Source organism: Leguminivora glycinivorella, chromosome 3, assembly GCF_023078275.1.
Source record: "Leguminivora glycinivorella isolate SPB_JAAS2020 chromosome 3, LegGlyc_1.1, whole genome shotgun sequence".
Taxonomy (NCBI): Eukaryota; Metazoa; Arthropoda; class Insecta; order Lepidoptera; family Tortricidae; genus Leguminivora; species Leguminivora glycinivorella.
This window is the reverse complement of record NC_062973.1, coordinates 24,841,847-24,859,329: the sequence shown is the minus strand read 5'-3', so window position 1 is coordinate 24,859,329 and position 17,483 is coordinate 24,841,847. Positions and strand designations below refer to the sequence as shown.

Below are 17,483 nucleotides of genomic sequence, written 5' to 3'. Positions count from 1 at the left end.
TTTTTGTATGGGCTCTGTCTGTCCCGGTATTGTATGGTCCTCGATACCTACATATCAAAGAATATCGACTACATAAAGAAACAAAGTTACTGTCAAAGTAAAATGTGTACGATCACAGTGCATAGACTGCCATCTCTCCATACAAGCGAAACGCCCGCCTGTGTAGTCGCGCGGCACGTATTGCTATTCTGAGTATTACGTAGTAATTTATTAAGTACTAGTGATCTTTTTTGTTTCTGTTTTATAATATAGGTAACGGTGGATATTAGTGAAAACATACATATAATCACGCCTATATACCTACCTTGCGGGGTATGCATATTACTTCCAACTCTTCCAAGCCTACATAAATACAATTTACCTATGATTAATAGTTATTTGTTATACAAGGGGGCAAAGTTGTATTTTAACGCCGAGTGTGGAATTGAAAAACGAGCAAGTGAAAGGATTCTACAGTTGAACCACAAGCGAAGCGAGTGGTTCGAGAATAGAATTCTGAACTTGCGAGTTTTTTAACACACGAGAAGTAAAATACATTTGCACCCGAGTGTAACACAAAACTTTTTCTCTCACTATAGCGAGGAAACTACAACGCAAAAAATGCGTTTATCACTGCTTCCAGTAGTTCCATAGGTGGTAAATCATCGTTATTACTAGATTCACCAAATTTTATCAATTTTAAAGCAGTTAATTTGACTTTATTCAAGGTCAAACTACTTTACCCACTAGTGGATAAAATGCGTTTTTACCCGCTGGTATTGAAGGACAAAACACGTGTTTCCGAGCTAGTGAGAGGAAAAATACATTGCAGATTATTCTGATTCTTACTTTGCAAATTTCAATAAGTTAATTTAGGATATTTACCTATGCTAGAAACTGTTCGAAAAGTCAAGAGTCGTGAAATGTATTGGACCCCATACATTTCACGACTCTTGACTTTCCGAACAGATTCTATTTATAAATATTTACCTATGCACGTGACTGTAGGTACTTAAAATAGGTACACATTACATTGCCATGGCGCATGCCATAGGTGATGTATACCTACCTACTTACCTAAAGTTTAGGGCAGGTAAAAAAATGACCATTTTATAAAAGTAAATCATAAAATATCCGGTGACCAAAAAAGTTCGTGCGGTTTTAGTCGTCGCTCGCTAAAAATACATGTTTTGACCTGTTACGATTTCTAGCTGCCAGCATTTAGTATCAACATAACGTGCACAGACTCGTCAGTTTATTGAGGCACTCCCTCTTGTTAATACGCTTTTCGTAACCAAATTATTTCTGACCAAAATGTCTGTCAATGCTTGTGTGATTCGGGCTTGCTTGCTTTACGAATTTAAACTCGGCACCAAAGCTGCAGAAGCGTCTCGTAAAATATGTACGGCATTCGGTGAAAATGCAGTATCAGAACGCACTGCACAAAAGTGGTTTCAAAGGTTCTTGTCTGGTGACGAGTCGCTTGAAGATTTACCTCGTTCGGGAAGACCCTCTGTTATTGACAATAAATAATTACAGGCTGTCATAGAAAATGACTCAAAATTAACTTGTCAGGAACTTTCGCAAATGTTTGGTGTTAGTGACGAAACAATTCGTTTGCACTTACATCAGTTATTGTTAGTTAGATTGATTGCAGTTGTGGTAGTTCCTACATTGGTGAGACGAAACGTACCATAGCGGAAAGGGTCAAGGAACATATCGCAGCTGTCAAAAATCGCCAGGTGAACAAGTCTGCCGTTGCTGAACACTTGCTACAGTCAGGGCCTAACCAATATTGGATTGAGCTTCACAACCCTAAAATTCTCTCTACAGATCGTGGGTATTATAGTAGAAAAATACGTGAAGCCATTGAAATTAAGAAGTATAAAAATTTCAATCGAGACGAAGATTTTAATATCTCATCCACATGGAACATGGTCATTAGTAAATGCAAGAAGAAACAAATATCGCGGGTTGAAAAACCGAATATCGTGAGTGTTGTGTGTCGACAAGGTGACATCCCTAGTGCACAAACTGTTCAAGTGGGTAGTCAGGACCAGGTGCGGGTAGTTCGAAAAACTCGTACAGCTAGAAGATGTTGATGTCAACTTCAGCCAGTCTGCTCCGAGACCACGGGGACAATGCCGTCCTTGAAACGTCGGAGGTTAGTGTTTAAAACATAGTGTTTAAAACATAGTAAATACGCGATTAAGTCCCGTTTGCAATTTTAAATATGTGTAAAAATCGTGAAAGTTTGAATCAGTGTTTTGATAAAAGGTATGTAATGTCTTCAAATTGTCGAATATTAATATTAAGCGCCATCTAGCTGAGAATCAACCAAAGGTACAGCGCCATCTAGATATATAAACATAATATTTTTGACACTTTGGCTCCATTCATATCTCTCTGGCTGACTGTACCTACGTATCCGGTATAGTGAAATACTATCTCTAACACTGTTTACTAACCAGATACAAGCCTTAATACAACCTCTTAAGGTATACAAGCGGCCAGTTGACTATGTTCGTTATATTACAATGAGTCGGGTCCGGATGTAACATACAAGCGAGTCTACGAAACTTAATTTCCGTTCCACGGATTTTTAATTAATGCAAATATTCTTGCCACGAAAAAGGATAAGTTGAAAATAGGGGAGAAAAGCGGTTGTACTGGGAAATTCGGAATAATTTTTAGTAATATTTAGGTGTCTAATATTCTCGACCGGCGACCGGTCTGGCGCAGTCGGTAGTGACCCTGCCTGCTGCGCCGCGGTCCCGGGTTCAAATCCCGGTAAGGGCATTTATTTGTGTGATGAGCACAGATATTTGTTCCTGAGTCATGGATGTTTTCTATGTATATAAGTATATAAGTATTTATATATTATGTATATCGTTGTCTGAGTACCCACAACACAAGCCTTCTTGAGCTTACCGTGGGCCTCAGTCAATCTGTGTAAGAATGTCCTATAATATTTATTTATTTATTTATTTATTTACAACCACAAAATTAAAATTTTGAAAAAACCCCCGACCGCAATAAACAAACCGGAGCTGTCAAATTTGAGGGTTGTTTATTAGGTAACGTTTGGTTCCTGATTTTTTTTCTCTATTTAAAAATGAATTGAGTTCAGTACTATTTTCCATTTCATTCCACTAACATTACACCGGTCAAATCTTACATGAAAATCGGCTAAAAAAACAAAGTGTGATGTAAAGCTGGATTTTTGGTATGTTATTTGGAGTCCTTGGGGGAATGTAAGACTATATTTTGCAAGCAAAAAAAAAGTGTGCTAACTTCGTAATTTAAAAAAAAAGTAAAAAAATCGGACTTTTTTTGGTTTTTATTTTTTTATTAAAAAACTATGCGTTTTTGGTCAAAAGGTGCTTTGTAATGTTGAAAGCGCATTAAATTTCAAACAGTTTGACATCTTTTTTATCAATGTCCGTCAAATAGTTTTCGAGATATGAAGCGTCAAAAAAGGTTAATTTTTGACGCATTTATAAAATGTAGCGTTTTGCCAATATTTTTAGACAAATATATCTGCAAAATACTTCATGATATGATATATATTGCAATATAACATTGTATAAAATTTAATTTGCTTTAGTTTTAGTGCAAATAAAGGTCAGTAAGACGAATAGTTACTTTGGTAAACAAAAAATAATCTATAAATAGAGAAGCCAAGAGTCTGGTAGATTGGTTAAGGTAAAATAGTTTACGGTAAAAGTTTTAGGTTGAAAGTGCTATCTATTCGATCTTACTTTCTTTGATATCCGTTTATCTGAAAAAATTGTCTAAGCTAACTTTGCATCGATTTGACTATTACTAATGAAGAAATAAAATACAGTAAAATTTTGAAGTTTAGTAAATTAGAAAAATAAAACAGAATTAGTTACATTTTCCTGGTTCTGCATCTTGATGGCACAACTCCTGTAGTGATAGAAAGTCCACTTGAGTTGTATTTGACCACCAATTGCTGTGGAATAAACTACGGGAACGGAAAGCGCCCACGCCAATTATTAAGATACTGGAGAAGTGGTATTCCCAGCAGAAGAACGTAGTAAGATGGAAGTCAACTCTGTCCACCGCCAGCGGGCTAAACTGTGGCGTGAGACAAGGAGGCAGTATGTCTCCGGCTCTCTTCAGCGTGTACATGGATGTGCTGTCGCAGGCTTTGACCAGTACCGAGGTTGGCTGCTCCATCAATGGGCAAATGATAAATCACATCGCATATGCAGACGATATGGTCCTACTAGCACCATCTGTGGGAGCTATGCGTAAGTTACTTGCAGAATGCGAGAGATACGCCAGCCAGCATAACATGAGATAATATCCGGACAAGTCTGAATTAATGCTCATGGAGGCAGCACATATGCCCACACATGTACCACCTCTTTTGCTTGATGGAGTTCAATTGCGGAGAGTACACGAAGTCAAATATCTTGGCCACATCTTGTTCTCCAGTTTAAAAGACCAGGAGGACATAGAAAGGCAGAGGCGAGCCACCGCAGTAAGGGCAAACATGTTGGCTAGAAGATTCGCCAAATGTAGTGACAGCGTAAAAAGACAGCTGTTCCTCAGTTTTTGTACAAGCGTGTATACTGTCGAGTTATGGTCCGACTACACCTGCGCGGCGGTGAGAGACCTGCGCGTGCAATACAACACATACTATGTACTGATATTTCGTTAAACGGAGAATACTATGATTCGGGCACGTCCACGACAACGCTTGTGAGATTGCATCGATGTTATTGACCCTCAGTGATATGCTTTAAAAACCAGTCCGTACAAGAACAATTTCGGAACAATCTGATTCAATTAGTGAGGGTTTTCTACTCGTAAATATTTTTTTCCGCCAAGCGGCGAGCCTGAGGTCTTTCTGACCGTAAACTTAACTTACTAAATAAATGTTGATATACGCAAATATGTGTCTGAGTAATACTTGAACAGCCCCCAAATAATAATAATTCGTTCTCCGCTACGCCTCCTGTAAATATATGTAAACTATCCCATTTGGCCATTACCATCCACCGATTATTTCTGATCCAGTTATACTAGACTTATGATATAATCCTATTTTTTTTTAATAACTGGCACTCCATTGGTCTTATTGAAACTTTCTACATTTTTATTTTACAATTTATGTAGTAGCCTGAGTTCTTTTGCTGATATCTGTCTTAAAATATTAGCAAAACGAATATTTTCATAGAAAGGGGAAAAATGCTCTTTTTTTGACGCTTCATATCTCAAAAAATATTTGACGGACATTGATAAAAAAGATGTCAAACTGTTTGGAATTTAATGCGCTTTCAACATTACAAAGAAACTTTTGACCAAAAATGCATAGTTTTTTAATAAAACGGCAAAAACCAAAAAAAGTCTGATTTTTTTACTTTTTTTTTTAAATTACGAAGTTAGCACACCATTTTTTTGCTTGCAAAATATAGCCCTACATTCCCCCAAGGACCCCAAATAACATACCAAAAATGCAGCTTTACATCACACTTTGTTTTTTTATTTCTCTTTTTGACCAGTGTAATTTCGTTTAATTTGACGAAACATAATACACCTTCATGAATACAAGCTTATCGTCATTACATTTAATTAATATAATTATTTTCTTCAGGAAATCTTCAACCAAAAAGTACCCAATTTGGCAGAGGTTTAAAACTCATGGTTGCATTTTAATCTGGGTATAACACTTACGCGATTTTTAATTTTATCTGACATTTTGACATTCTTGTTATCAATCATCATCATCATCATCATCATCATCATCATCTGTTCCAAATTTGATATTTGTGTTTTCGAGCTTCCGTTTCTCCGTATGAGATGATAATTGTTATATTTAGCTGTATTTTTTATACTAGATGGTAGTTTAGTTTAGTTGATTCAGCAACGGTACCACACTAAATTTTGATGAAAGACAGAAATATAAAAAAGCAATAGAAATATAATTAAGATTATCTGTGCATGAAATAATAAAAAATGAAAAAAAAATGTCGTTCTATTCTATGTGTTTAATGGTGAAAACATAATATGTATATTTTTAAGTAAAACGCAATACTTTATATATACGTTATTTTATTGTGGTGAGGACGATGACGATGATGAGGATGAAGACGAAGATGATTCTGTCACATTTATTATTATTCTGTCGACCAAATCGTCAATCTTGTTGTCTAACTCTTTCATTTTCTTCTCTTCCTTGATGACATGTTCTTCGCATCTTCTCCAGTTTTCTGGTTTCACATTAGCAATGTGCGTTTGCCGACCCATTATAAACTTGTAATTACACTCGTCTTGTCTAATTGTACATGTGTATTTGGTAAAATTAAGCGAAAGTAGGTACATATATGTTTTTGGAATGGAACGGACTATAGTAGTGAGCTCAATTACTTATTTTTAAATACGAATATTTTAACAGGAACCAAACGTTACTGATAAACAACTATTTGACGGTTTGTTAACAGTTTTTTAAATACCTATAAATACAAGGAATCGCATTGTTACTCTCACCTTACTTACCATTTATGCGTTTATAATCATTAAAATTGGCTCACCATGAATAAAAAGTACCAAGTAAGTCGCGACCTACAATTTTGTTCTTCGATCTGGCCTTAAAAGGTTCACTACCCCTGGAACTGTCAAATTTGACGGCTCCGGATTGTTTACACTTTTTTCAACAGCTAAAAGTACAAGGTATAAGAGACTCCCGACTAACTCAGCTTTCAAACAAAAAAACTAAATCGAAATCGGTTCATCCGTTCGGGAGCTACGATGCCACAGACAGACACACACACAAACAGACAAACAGACAGACAGACAGACAGACAGACAGACAGACAGACAGACACGTCAAACTTATAACACGTCGTTTTTGCGTCGGGGGTTAAAAAGTAAGTTAGATCGATTTTTCACCTCCACGTAACAAATTTCAGCGAAATTGTTAGAGCTGCTTCCAGAATCGCCTGGATGCCTACTAATAATTGCTCGTTTTAGGGTCCCCCCACACCTAGCGTCTCGCGAGCGTAGCGTCGGGCCAACTGTATGGCAAAGCCTGTCGCCCGACGCTACTCTCGCGAGATATTAAAACATTTGAGGATCGAAATTACTTACTTTTCCTTCAGCACGCTCCAATTCTTATCCAAGAAGAAGAACAGCGTCTCATAACCCTGCGGGCTTCCATTCAGCATACTAAAGATCAGGAACAAGTCCGTCTCCGTGAAGTTCCCATTCCCCTCCAAGATGGTCACATTGAGGAGTCTATTAATCTTGTAATTGTCTACTGGGCAGCCGGCGAGAGTCTTGAGGAGGTAGGTCCTCTCACTCTGCTTTCTGGAAGGGGGGAAGTTGATGACCCGCTGGAACCCGAACTCCCACTCCTCTTTGGTGCCCCATTTGAAGACTGGGCAGATGAATTGATTGGCGATTCTGTGGACAATACATTTTATAAATAAATATAATATAAACAACCTAAAATAGTGCTAAGTTTTAAAGGATTTGTTGTTATCAGAGATTACCGTGGGACTCAGTCAATCAGTGTAAGAATGACCTATAACATTTATTTAATTACCAGCTGTTTTTAGTCATCTATTCTGTAATAATAATGACTGTTTGTTTGTATAGGTAGGAGTATATACAGTAGGAGGTAGGGCATAGCGAATGATATTCCGCTTTGTGTGGTAGGGCACAGCACAGCGGATATCGTCTCGCTCGAATCTAGAGCAGAGCCCAACTGGGGTAGTACCTCCGCCTTACAGAAGACCGCAGCCAAATAGCACTAGACCCTCATAGTGTTGTGTTCCTGTCGGTGAGTAAGGCTGCCAGAGCTCAACGAGGGTGCGGTGTGCTGATGACGGGAGGACTTACGGAACTAACTTGTTCCGTTTATTGTCCTTTGAGTCATCGGCAACCCGAACCCTCCTTGGAACTTGTACACTCCTTTTTGCTGTGTACTTAACACAGCAAAAGGGAATGTACAAGTTTCTAATGGGGTGGCAACGCGCATGTGACACTGTTTGAGTTGCAGGCGTCCCTAGGTTACGGTGACCGCTTTACATCAGGCGGGCCGTATACTTGTTTGCCACCGACGTAGTATAAAAAAAAAAATAGGTATGTGATAGAGAAAAAGTTTTACTATGGGACTAACCCCGAAACACCTAGGGTAATATTCAAATTATAAATGCCTCCAACCGATCATCCATACTAATATTATAAATGGGAAAGTGTGTGTGTGTCTGTTTGTTTGTCCGTCTTGCACGGCAAAACGGAGCGACGAATTGACGTGATTTTTTAAGTGGAGATAGTTGAAGGGATGGAGGGTGACATAGGCTACTTTTTGTCTCTTTCTAACGCGAGCAAAGCCGCAGGAAAAGGCTAGTATGGATATATTAACATTTACCTAGGGTAATAGGTAGTTAAAGCTCTTCAATGTTTTTATATTTAGGACTTGTGTAGATATTTGTGAATCGATATATCTGTTTACGACACGTGACAAAATCGATATGATTGGAAGAGATGCTAAATTGCTAATATCAGCCAAAAACGATTTTATTAAATATTTTTAATGACATGCAGACGAGCAGACCAGTCGCCTAATGGGAAGCAGTCATCGCCGCCCATGGACTTTATGATAAAAAGATTCACTGACTACGGATGAAATGTTGGTGGCTCAGTTGGTAGAACACTGGAATAGTGATCCAGCGACAGTGAGTTCACCCAAAAGAGTACAGTCGAGTTCATATATGTGTGTACATTTCTTCACCTTAATTCGTAGCAATAAGGCGAAAAAATGTACACCACCTGTGTATACACCAAATGTACCACCTGTGTACCACAATGTACACCAAATGTACAAAAATGGTCGCCACCTTCCCGAATAAAGGTTGAGGGAGGCGATGGCTGAGATACGCGTCATACTCGTGAACGGGTGCCGTCTGTGAAGACCGGTCTATTTAAGCTTACTGGGGCTGTTATAACTTAGTAACTTTAATTTTAATTTTTATTAAATTAGGACACTTTGTTCGGTTGTCGTTTGTTTCCTTTCTTTTAGTGAATATTTTAAATAAAAAAACAACCAGCAAAAGAACTTGTGCTCTTTAAGCTGCTATAGCTTAAGTTTTGTACAACAATCTCTTTAAGGTTATTAAGATCACGGGCTCTTTAAGAATTTGTATCATAAGCTCTTTAAGCTGATACGTCACATAGGCTCCCAAAGCATTAGTATCATAAGCTCTTTAAGCTGATACCTCATATAGGCTCTATAAGCTAAATTATATATGGGGCTTTTTAAGCTAATTAATATATGGGCTCTTTGAGCTAAATTACACATGGGGCTCTTTAAGCTAATTTATATATGGGGCTCTAAATAATATGGGGCTCTTTAAGCATTTGTATCATAAGCTCTTTAAGCTGATACCTCACATCTCTTTAAACTAAATTATATTTATGGGACTCTTTAGGCATTGGTATCATAGCTCTTTAAGCTGATACTTAACGTGGGCTCTAAGATAATTTTATTTATTGGGCTCACTAAGAAACATTCGTATCATAGCTCGTTAAGCATTGGCGTCATAGCTCGCTAAGCTGACACTCCTCACAGGTTTGTTAATCATTCGTATCATAGCTCGCTAAGCTGATACTTAACGTGGGCTCTAAGATAATTTTATTTATTGGGCTCACTAAGAAACATTCGTATCATAGCTCGTTAAGCATTGGCGTCATAGCTCGCTAAGCTGACACTCCTCACAGGTTTGTTAATCATTCGTATCATAGCTCGCTAAGCTGATACGTCTTACAGGCTCGCTAAGCATTGGTGTCATAGCTCGCTAAGCTGACACTCCTCACAGGTTTGTTAATCATTCGTATCATGGCTCGCTAAGCTGATACGTCTTACAGGCTCGCTAAGCATTGGTGTCATAGCTCGCTAAGCTGACACTCCTCACAGGTTTGTTAATCATTCGTATCATGGCTCGCTAAGCTGATACGTCTTACAGGCTCGCTAAGCATTGGTGTCATAGCTCGCTAAGCTGACACTCCTCACAGGTTTGTTAATCATTTGTATCACGGCTCGCTAAGCTGATACGTCTAGGCTCGCTAAGCGTTTATCCTCACGGACTCGTGGTACGTGCAGACTCACACTGCCTCGCAGGCGAGCAGACTCACACCGCCTCGTAGGCGAGCAGACTTGCACCGCCGCATAGGCGAGCAGACTCGCACCGCCTCGCAGGCGTGCAGACTCGCACCGCCGCATAGGCGACCAGACTGGCACCGCCTCGTAGGCGAGCAGACTCGCACCGCCGCATAGGCGAGCAGACTTGCACCGCCTCGCAGGCGAGCAGACTCGCACCGCCGCATAGGCGACCAGACTGGCACCGCCTCGTAGGCGAGCAGACTCGCACCGCCGCATAGGCGAGCAGACTTGCACCGCCTCGCAGGCGTGCAGACTCGCACCGCCGCATAGGCGAGCAGACTGGCACCGCCGCTCAGGCGTGCAGACTCGCACCGCCGCATAGGCGAGCAGACTGGCACCGCCGCTCAGGCGTGCAGACTCGCATCGCCGCATAGGCGAGCAGACTCCTGCCAGTATATTCTGTAACCACAATTCTTAGGCAATAACTGTGTTCGCCATAACATTCTATGTTTAGATTAGTCGGACGAATTTAGGTAAGGTTCAACCCTTACTATTTTTTTTTATAAATGTAATTTATCTGTCTCTTTAGAATTAATTATATATATGAATTTCGAGGAGAGAGACCTGTGCTCATCTATGAAGCATTTTATAGGGGTAATAATGATGACAGCTTCGAACAGATTGATACCTATGCAACCCGATGAACGACCATGAGATAGGTACTCAAATTCAGATACTCTATCAAGAATATTGATATCTTTTTTTTTTTAACATGTACATGCTCACAGTGTTGACTCTAGGTATTCCAACATGGTTTAGCTATACCAAGATATCAATTGTTCTATTAAAATCACTTCCATTTCAAGACATGTAATTGTTCTATGCAAATTGATACATCAATATTTTATTGTGTATTTATCTTTTTACCAGTTAGTAGTACATTCGTTGCACTTGTCCCATGACATTGATAATTTTATACTTCAAATTATTCAAACAAAGAACTTTAGTTAAAAATTCTCAACTTGTGTCAGTCTTTGATGCTGTATCATCAAACTTGGCAACCATTAACATTTTACCTTCAGTTGCTTCTCATCAAATATTTACTTCACTGCCAATAATTCCTTGCACCATACAGTTTGGTGACAACTCCCATCTTGCAGCTGGAGCAATGTGAAGCTATTTTGAATTCTAACAACATATAACATTTCACATAAATTAGATACAAATATAATTTGTCAAAATTAAATAAGTAACATTATTTTCCTTCACTCATTAACTTGATTCTCTCATGAACGCTTGAAGCTGAACTTAGATGTATCATCTACCCTGGGGCAATGTGATTATAGATAACCCAATAATTTTCATCACTAATCAAGACTTTGCTCTCATACTAAAAGGAAATATTAATTTTCCATCACAACATCATATGACCAACAATTAAGGTTTAGATGTTCTGCAAAAATCATAACATAATCAATGTTCCCTGTCTATTTTATTCATTCATATTACTGCCTGATATAGCACTGTCAACATTAACAGTTGGTACCTGACTCAAAGATGACAAAAGTGAGGATAAGTCAACTCACACACTCTTTTATATCCGTATGCCACATTCTAGCAAAACAGTATAATAAATCAATGACATGAGTGAATACATATCACCTCAATCCTTCTACTTGTACATCACAGGCCCTTGGTGGTCATGCTAGCCTGTTCTATTTTATTTCTAAAACATTGACACATTAGCTCTATTTTAGTTATTCAGTGTCCATGTCCACTCATATCTCTTGGGAAGTCCAAGAGGCTCATATAATAATTTGTATGTGAGTTTTATATTTGATCAGTAATAAATTGACATTATTTTAACCATGAACTACTATTTATTAAATAATCGATGGAATCAGGCGTTACTTTGCGGAAATCCATGTTAATCGTAATTAACATTACGCGCATTAGCAAAGGAAAGTTCTAGTTTACGATTTACTATTTATTACTTCAAATTACATATGTGAATATCAATCACATAAAAGTGAAACCTCATATGATATAATTTGACCTTACCATGTTCAATTTTGTCCCGCTTACTATATTTTATGTACCTCCATTTACACAGAACAATATTACACATATTTGTGCAATCAAAATGATTCCTGCAAAATGCAGGAACTAGGCTTCTATTATGGGTGTGGAGATTGGCAGACACCCATCCATCTTGTTCATCTCTCTGGTAAATTATAACCTCAGGATAACATGTTTATTCTGTGAACATACAATTGAAGCAACAACTTTTCCTGAAATTACATTTATTACCAACATGCTTCCATAATTAATAATGCCACACTTCACACAACACTCTCAATTTTGTGAAAAGAGAAACATGCTGTTCAATATCCCATGACAGCAATGCCGGTAATGCATAAATAGGTATTTAAGATTCCATTATATTATTAATTGCAATAATAACATCCAAGGAGTAATATTCACACACCACACAGGTAGTTCTCAACTAATTACTTACAACCATTCAGTGCTTAAAATATTTTTAGTGACAATAATAGGTAAGTACTCAATATTAAATCACCTAACTCTCATAATGGTAACTTATGGGGTAATTAATAAGCAATACTTTTTGAAGTTAAATTATAGAATCCAGTAATATTGGTAAAAACCATTAGATTTAGACAGTGTTCTAATAAAGCTCAATAATAAATCAGAAACCTTAGCTGATAAAATATCATAAGCATTTCCAACACAACTACAGAATTTTCTGAGCTTGTTACCGATGAATGGATTTTATATGATTAGGATTCAGGGCAATTATTATGGTGCCTGACTATGATGTTATTGTAGTCATCTAGCTGCCATAGTTGGCATTCATAGTCCAATATTATTATTACTGTTCTTTGAATATTATGAAGGGTAGACTAAGAGTCAATGGCAATAAAATTATTAATGACATCTGTCCATGTCAATAAAGGTAAGAATTAAGAATGCTGCTTATGCGCAATAGGTAAAAACTCTTCTTTAACAAGTGTATAACATAACCTTTCACAAGTTGTCCTTGATTGCTTAATGATATTCAAGATCTCATACAGTAACATTCAGTTCTTGAACTTGTCACAACATATATAAAATTATAACTTACGTGACTTAAACATCGTTCCAACAATTGAAACTACATGATAAAGCTTACCATACTCTGTAATTCTACCACCTTTTTGTATTGTATCCAAGTCGTATAACGACATGGCCTTCAATCACGTACTGGATCATCAGTAACTTACTTAACCTTTTCTTCTCGAAAATATGCCTTACCAAGGCTTTACCGATTATCTGTTTTCAGTATTCAATGATGAATGGTGCCAGAAGTATAGTAAATTCACAAGAACCGGCGTTACTTTCGTGAACAATAATGAGTAGGCAAATACGGCTTTTACGCCAATTACAATATATCGCACGTGTAGTTCACGGATCTCACTTCTGACCTGTTAAAGAGGAAAACACCAGACATCATGAAATACAGGTTTTAATACATAACACTTAGAAAACAGAGCGTAGCTTGAGACAATTCACAGCACGACGCGGTAATGGCCGACGATCCTCTGACAGCTCCACCCGCGCCAACTAGTGACGCGACACCGACCGTAGGGCTTGACACAGCAAGCACCACAATCGGTTATTACTAGTTATGAAAAAAAAGCTGCACTTTTGGATGGAAGCAAGCCGCTTTGCATGGTGATAGTAGACATCATAGTAAACGATTTTTTCCGAGGATATCGAAATTTCATCCCTTAGGAAGCCGAGCGTAGCGAGGTGTTTTATGAAAATTAAAAAAAATCTATTTTTTTATTGTGTAGTCCGATTTTGACAAAACGTATCTCAAATGAAAGGTATTAATTTGTGTAATTAAAAAAAAATACAAAGAAAAAAATTTTGAAAGAAAAGTAAGAAAAAAATTAAAAAAAGTAAATTTACGTCTCGCACTGAATAACTTCAAAGAATGACAGACAAAATGTACAATGTCGATATACGAGTTTTTTTTAATCGAAGACAGATAAATTTTTAGTTGAAAACTGAAGACCGCATCGAAATCAGATTAGCATTTTTTAAGATACAAGTTGCCAAAGTTGGGAAAGATCGCTTTATATGGCCACTTTGAAATTTCTTTGCCAGAAAGTCAGAAATAATATATTTTTCTGACACAGAAAAATACATAGTAACAGTACACATCAAAATAAAATTAAAAATTCCGAGGATATTATAATTTCAGCCCTTAGAACGACGAGCGTAGCGAGGTCGGTTACGAAAACCGAAAAAAAAATCTCATGTTTTTGTACGTCGTCCGATTTTGACAAAACATATTTCATTTGAAAGGTATTGCTTTATGTAACTTAAAAAAAAATATTGAAAAAAATTGAAAAAAAATGTAAGATTTAAAAAAAAAAACCCTAATTTTCGTATCACTCTGAATAACCGCAAAAAACGGTAGACACGGTGTATAATTTCGATATATGATTTTCTTAAATTAAAGACAAATAAATGCATGATTATAAACTAGAAACCGAATCGAAATCGAATCAGTAGTTTTTAAGATGCAAGTTGTCAAAGTTGGCTTAGTTTGTTTATATGGTCGCTTATAAATTCCTTAGGCAGAAAGTCAGAAACATTATATTTTTCTTACAGTTAAAAGTATGCATAGGTAATAGACATCATAATAAACAATTTTTTACGAGGATCAATATCTTTCATTTGAGATACGTTTTGTCAAAATCGAACGATACAATAAAAAGATAGAATTTTTTTAATTTTCATAAAACACCTCGCTACGCTCGGCTTCCTAAGGGATGAAATTTCGATATCCTCGGAAAAAATCGTTTACTATGATGTCTACTATCACCATGCAAAGCGGCTTGCTTCCATCCAAAAGTGCAGCTTTTGGCCAAAAATTCTCCATAACAAGTATGACTAATAATTATAATTATGATTTTGACTCTTGGAGACCATATACATGTCTAAGGAGAATTAGATTAAGTATACATTTTATCTTTAGTTGTGACATTTAGAGTCATTTGCACCTCTAAAGTAATTTTAGACTTTTTTTTTTGTATTTGTACGTTTTATATTTAGTGTAGTTCTTAATAGTTGTAATTCGACATTTAGAGACCTTCTACATCTCTAATTAATTGTATAGAGTTAACTTTAGTTAGAACTTAGAATTAGTATATAATAGTATCAATTGTAATTTCAATTCAATTTTAGATATTTTCTAAATATGTACATGTGACGTGTAAAAGTGCCCCTGTGGCCTATTTGCTGAATAAGTTATTTTGATTTTGATTTTTATTTTGATTTTGACACATATTTATGAACTTGACTGTACAACTTCTAAATCATGTATCATTGTCACAGCAAAATCATCAATGTGGAGTACATTTTTAATTTTATTCTTACATTCAGCTCACTTTTATTAACAGATAAAATCTGGAGTAGTATAAAATGCGGGCCAAGCTGCCCTTAATCCGTCAAAGGGAGCTTAAAATGCACTCCGGCAGTTACAAACAGCACGGATGGAAAGTTGACGTCAAACATGGAAATTATGCACAGCTTCGTTTGAAACTATGTAGGTATGTATACCTACTTTTATTAAAATGCTAAAATATGTTTCAACTTAACAGTATGGCATTTCTCCGACGCGAAACGAAAACGCCTCGAAAGTTAGTCTACTGACTCTGTCGCACCAATATGCAAGAGCGATAGAGATAGATATCTACGAGCGTTTCGTGTGCGTTTGTGCCATTCGGCTACGTACGCAGGTTTGTCAAAATGCATTATTCTGTAGCTATGATATATAAATATGATGGAGTCGTCATTCGTTTTGGAGTCGTCATCTTCCTGATTCTCATGAGAGAAACTATTTTGATATCTGTGTTTTTCAAGTAGCACATTACATACCTACAATCTACATCATACAATAAAAAAATTTAATGAGTATTATAGGTAGAATTCACACGCACACCATAGGTTCGTTTCTTTGGCAGAACAGGTGTAGGTACGTCAAAATAAAATAAATACAACTTTTTCCAGTCAGTGCGCTTTTGTTATCCTATTAATTTTATTTCCGCCTACAATGTTATATTACAATTAGTAAAATGCCAATCTTTTGCAACATTGATAGCATATCATATCTATATTCATTTGTGAAAGACGCTATCTTCACTACTAGTCGATAACGGTCCTAGGAAAAAAGATGCTTTCATGCTACATTGAGTTCCCGACAAATCTGCGCAAACAAAACCGATCATTATATTTTCTACACATTATACTTCGCAATCACTCACTTTACTCAATTTGTTCAGAGGATGAACTGTATTTATCGTGTGATAAGGTTAGCTTTTGGCAAGAGAATTTAATATGTACGATATTGGGAAAGTTACAGTTTGGTATTCGAATTATATGAGCAAGGCTAGGGTTGCAAAAAAACGGTTTTTTTTTCTGGCTTGAAAAAAAACATGAAAAAAAACCGTGAAAAAAAACAGTTTTTTTTCTGGAGTATGTTTTTTTTCTAAAGTAAGAAATCTCAAAATATGCAAAGTAGTTAATACTTTTATACGGTTTTTAGGGTTCCGTAGTCAACTAGGAACCCTTATAGTTTCGCCATGTCTGTCTGTCCGTCCGTCCGTCCGTCCGTCCGCCGATAATCTCAGTAACCGTTAGCACTAGAAAGCTGAAATTTGGTACCATTATGTATATCAATCACGCCGACAAAGTGCAAAAATAAAAAATGGAAAAAAATGTTTTATTAGGGTACCCCCCTACATGTAAAGTGGGGGCTGATATTTTTTTCATTCCAACCCCAACGTGTGATATATTGTTGGATAGGTATTTAAAAATGAATAAGGGTTTACTAAGATCGTTTTTTGATAATATTAATATTTTTGGAAATAGTCGCTCCTAAAGGAACAAAAAGTGCGTCCCCCCCCCTCTAACTTTTGAACCCTATGTTCAAAAAATATGAAAAAAATCACAATAGTAGATCTTTATATAAACTTTCTAGGAAAATTATTTTGAACTTGATAGGTTCAGTAGTTTTTGAGAAAAATACGGAAAACTACGGAACCCTACACTGAGCGTGGCCCGACACGCTCTTGGCCGGTTTTTTAGACTTAATGTTAACTATTAAACGAATTTAATCAAATAACTTTAATTTCTGGTCTCATAAAAGCAACATTTACGAAATCTGTAGTTGGTAGTTATCACTATTTACTGTTGGCAACACCACCGCCTCTCCACGATACACGCAGCATCGGGAATTCCCCAATAAACGTTTGTATACTGAAAGTTAATTGAATTAAAATGTAAGTTATTGTTA

General features: G+C 36.8%; 1 protein-coding gene across 1 annotated transcript in view; it reads right to left on the bottom strand.

Annotated features, from left to right (window-relative positions):
• LOC125224933 (aminopeptidase N) overlaps positions 1 to 17,483 on the bottom strand; it is a 60,970-nt gene that overhangs the window by 4,357 nt on the left and 39,130 nt on the right. The window contains 1 exon segment of the mRNA XM_048128452.1: positions 7,099 to 7,413. Within this exon segment, the coding sequence (XP_047984409.1) occupies positions 7,099 to 7,413 (315 nt within the window).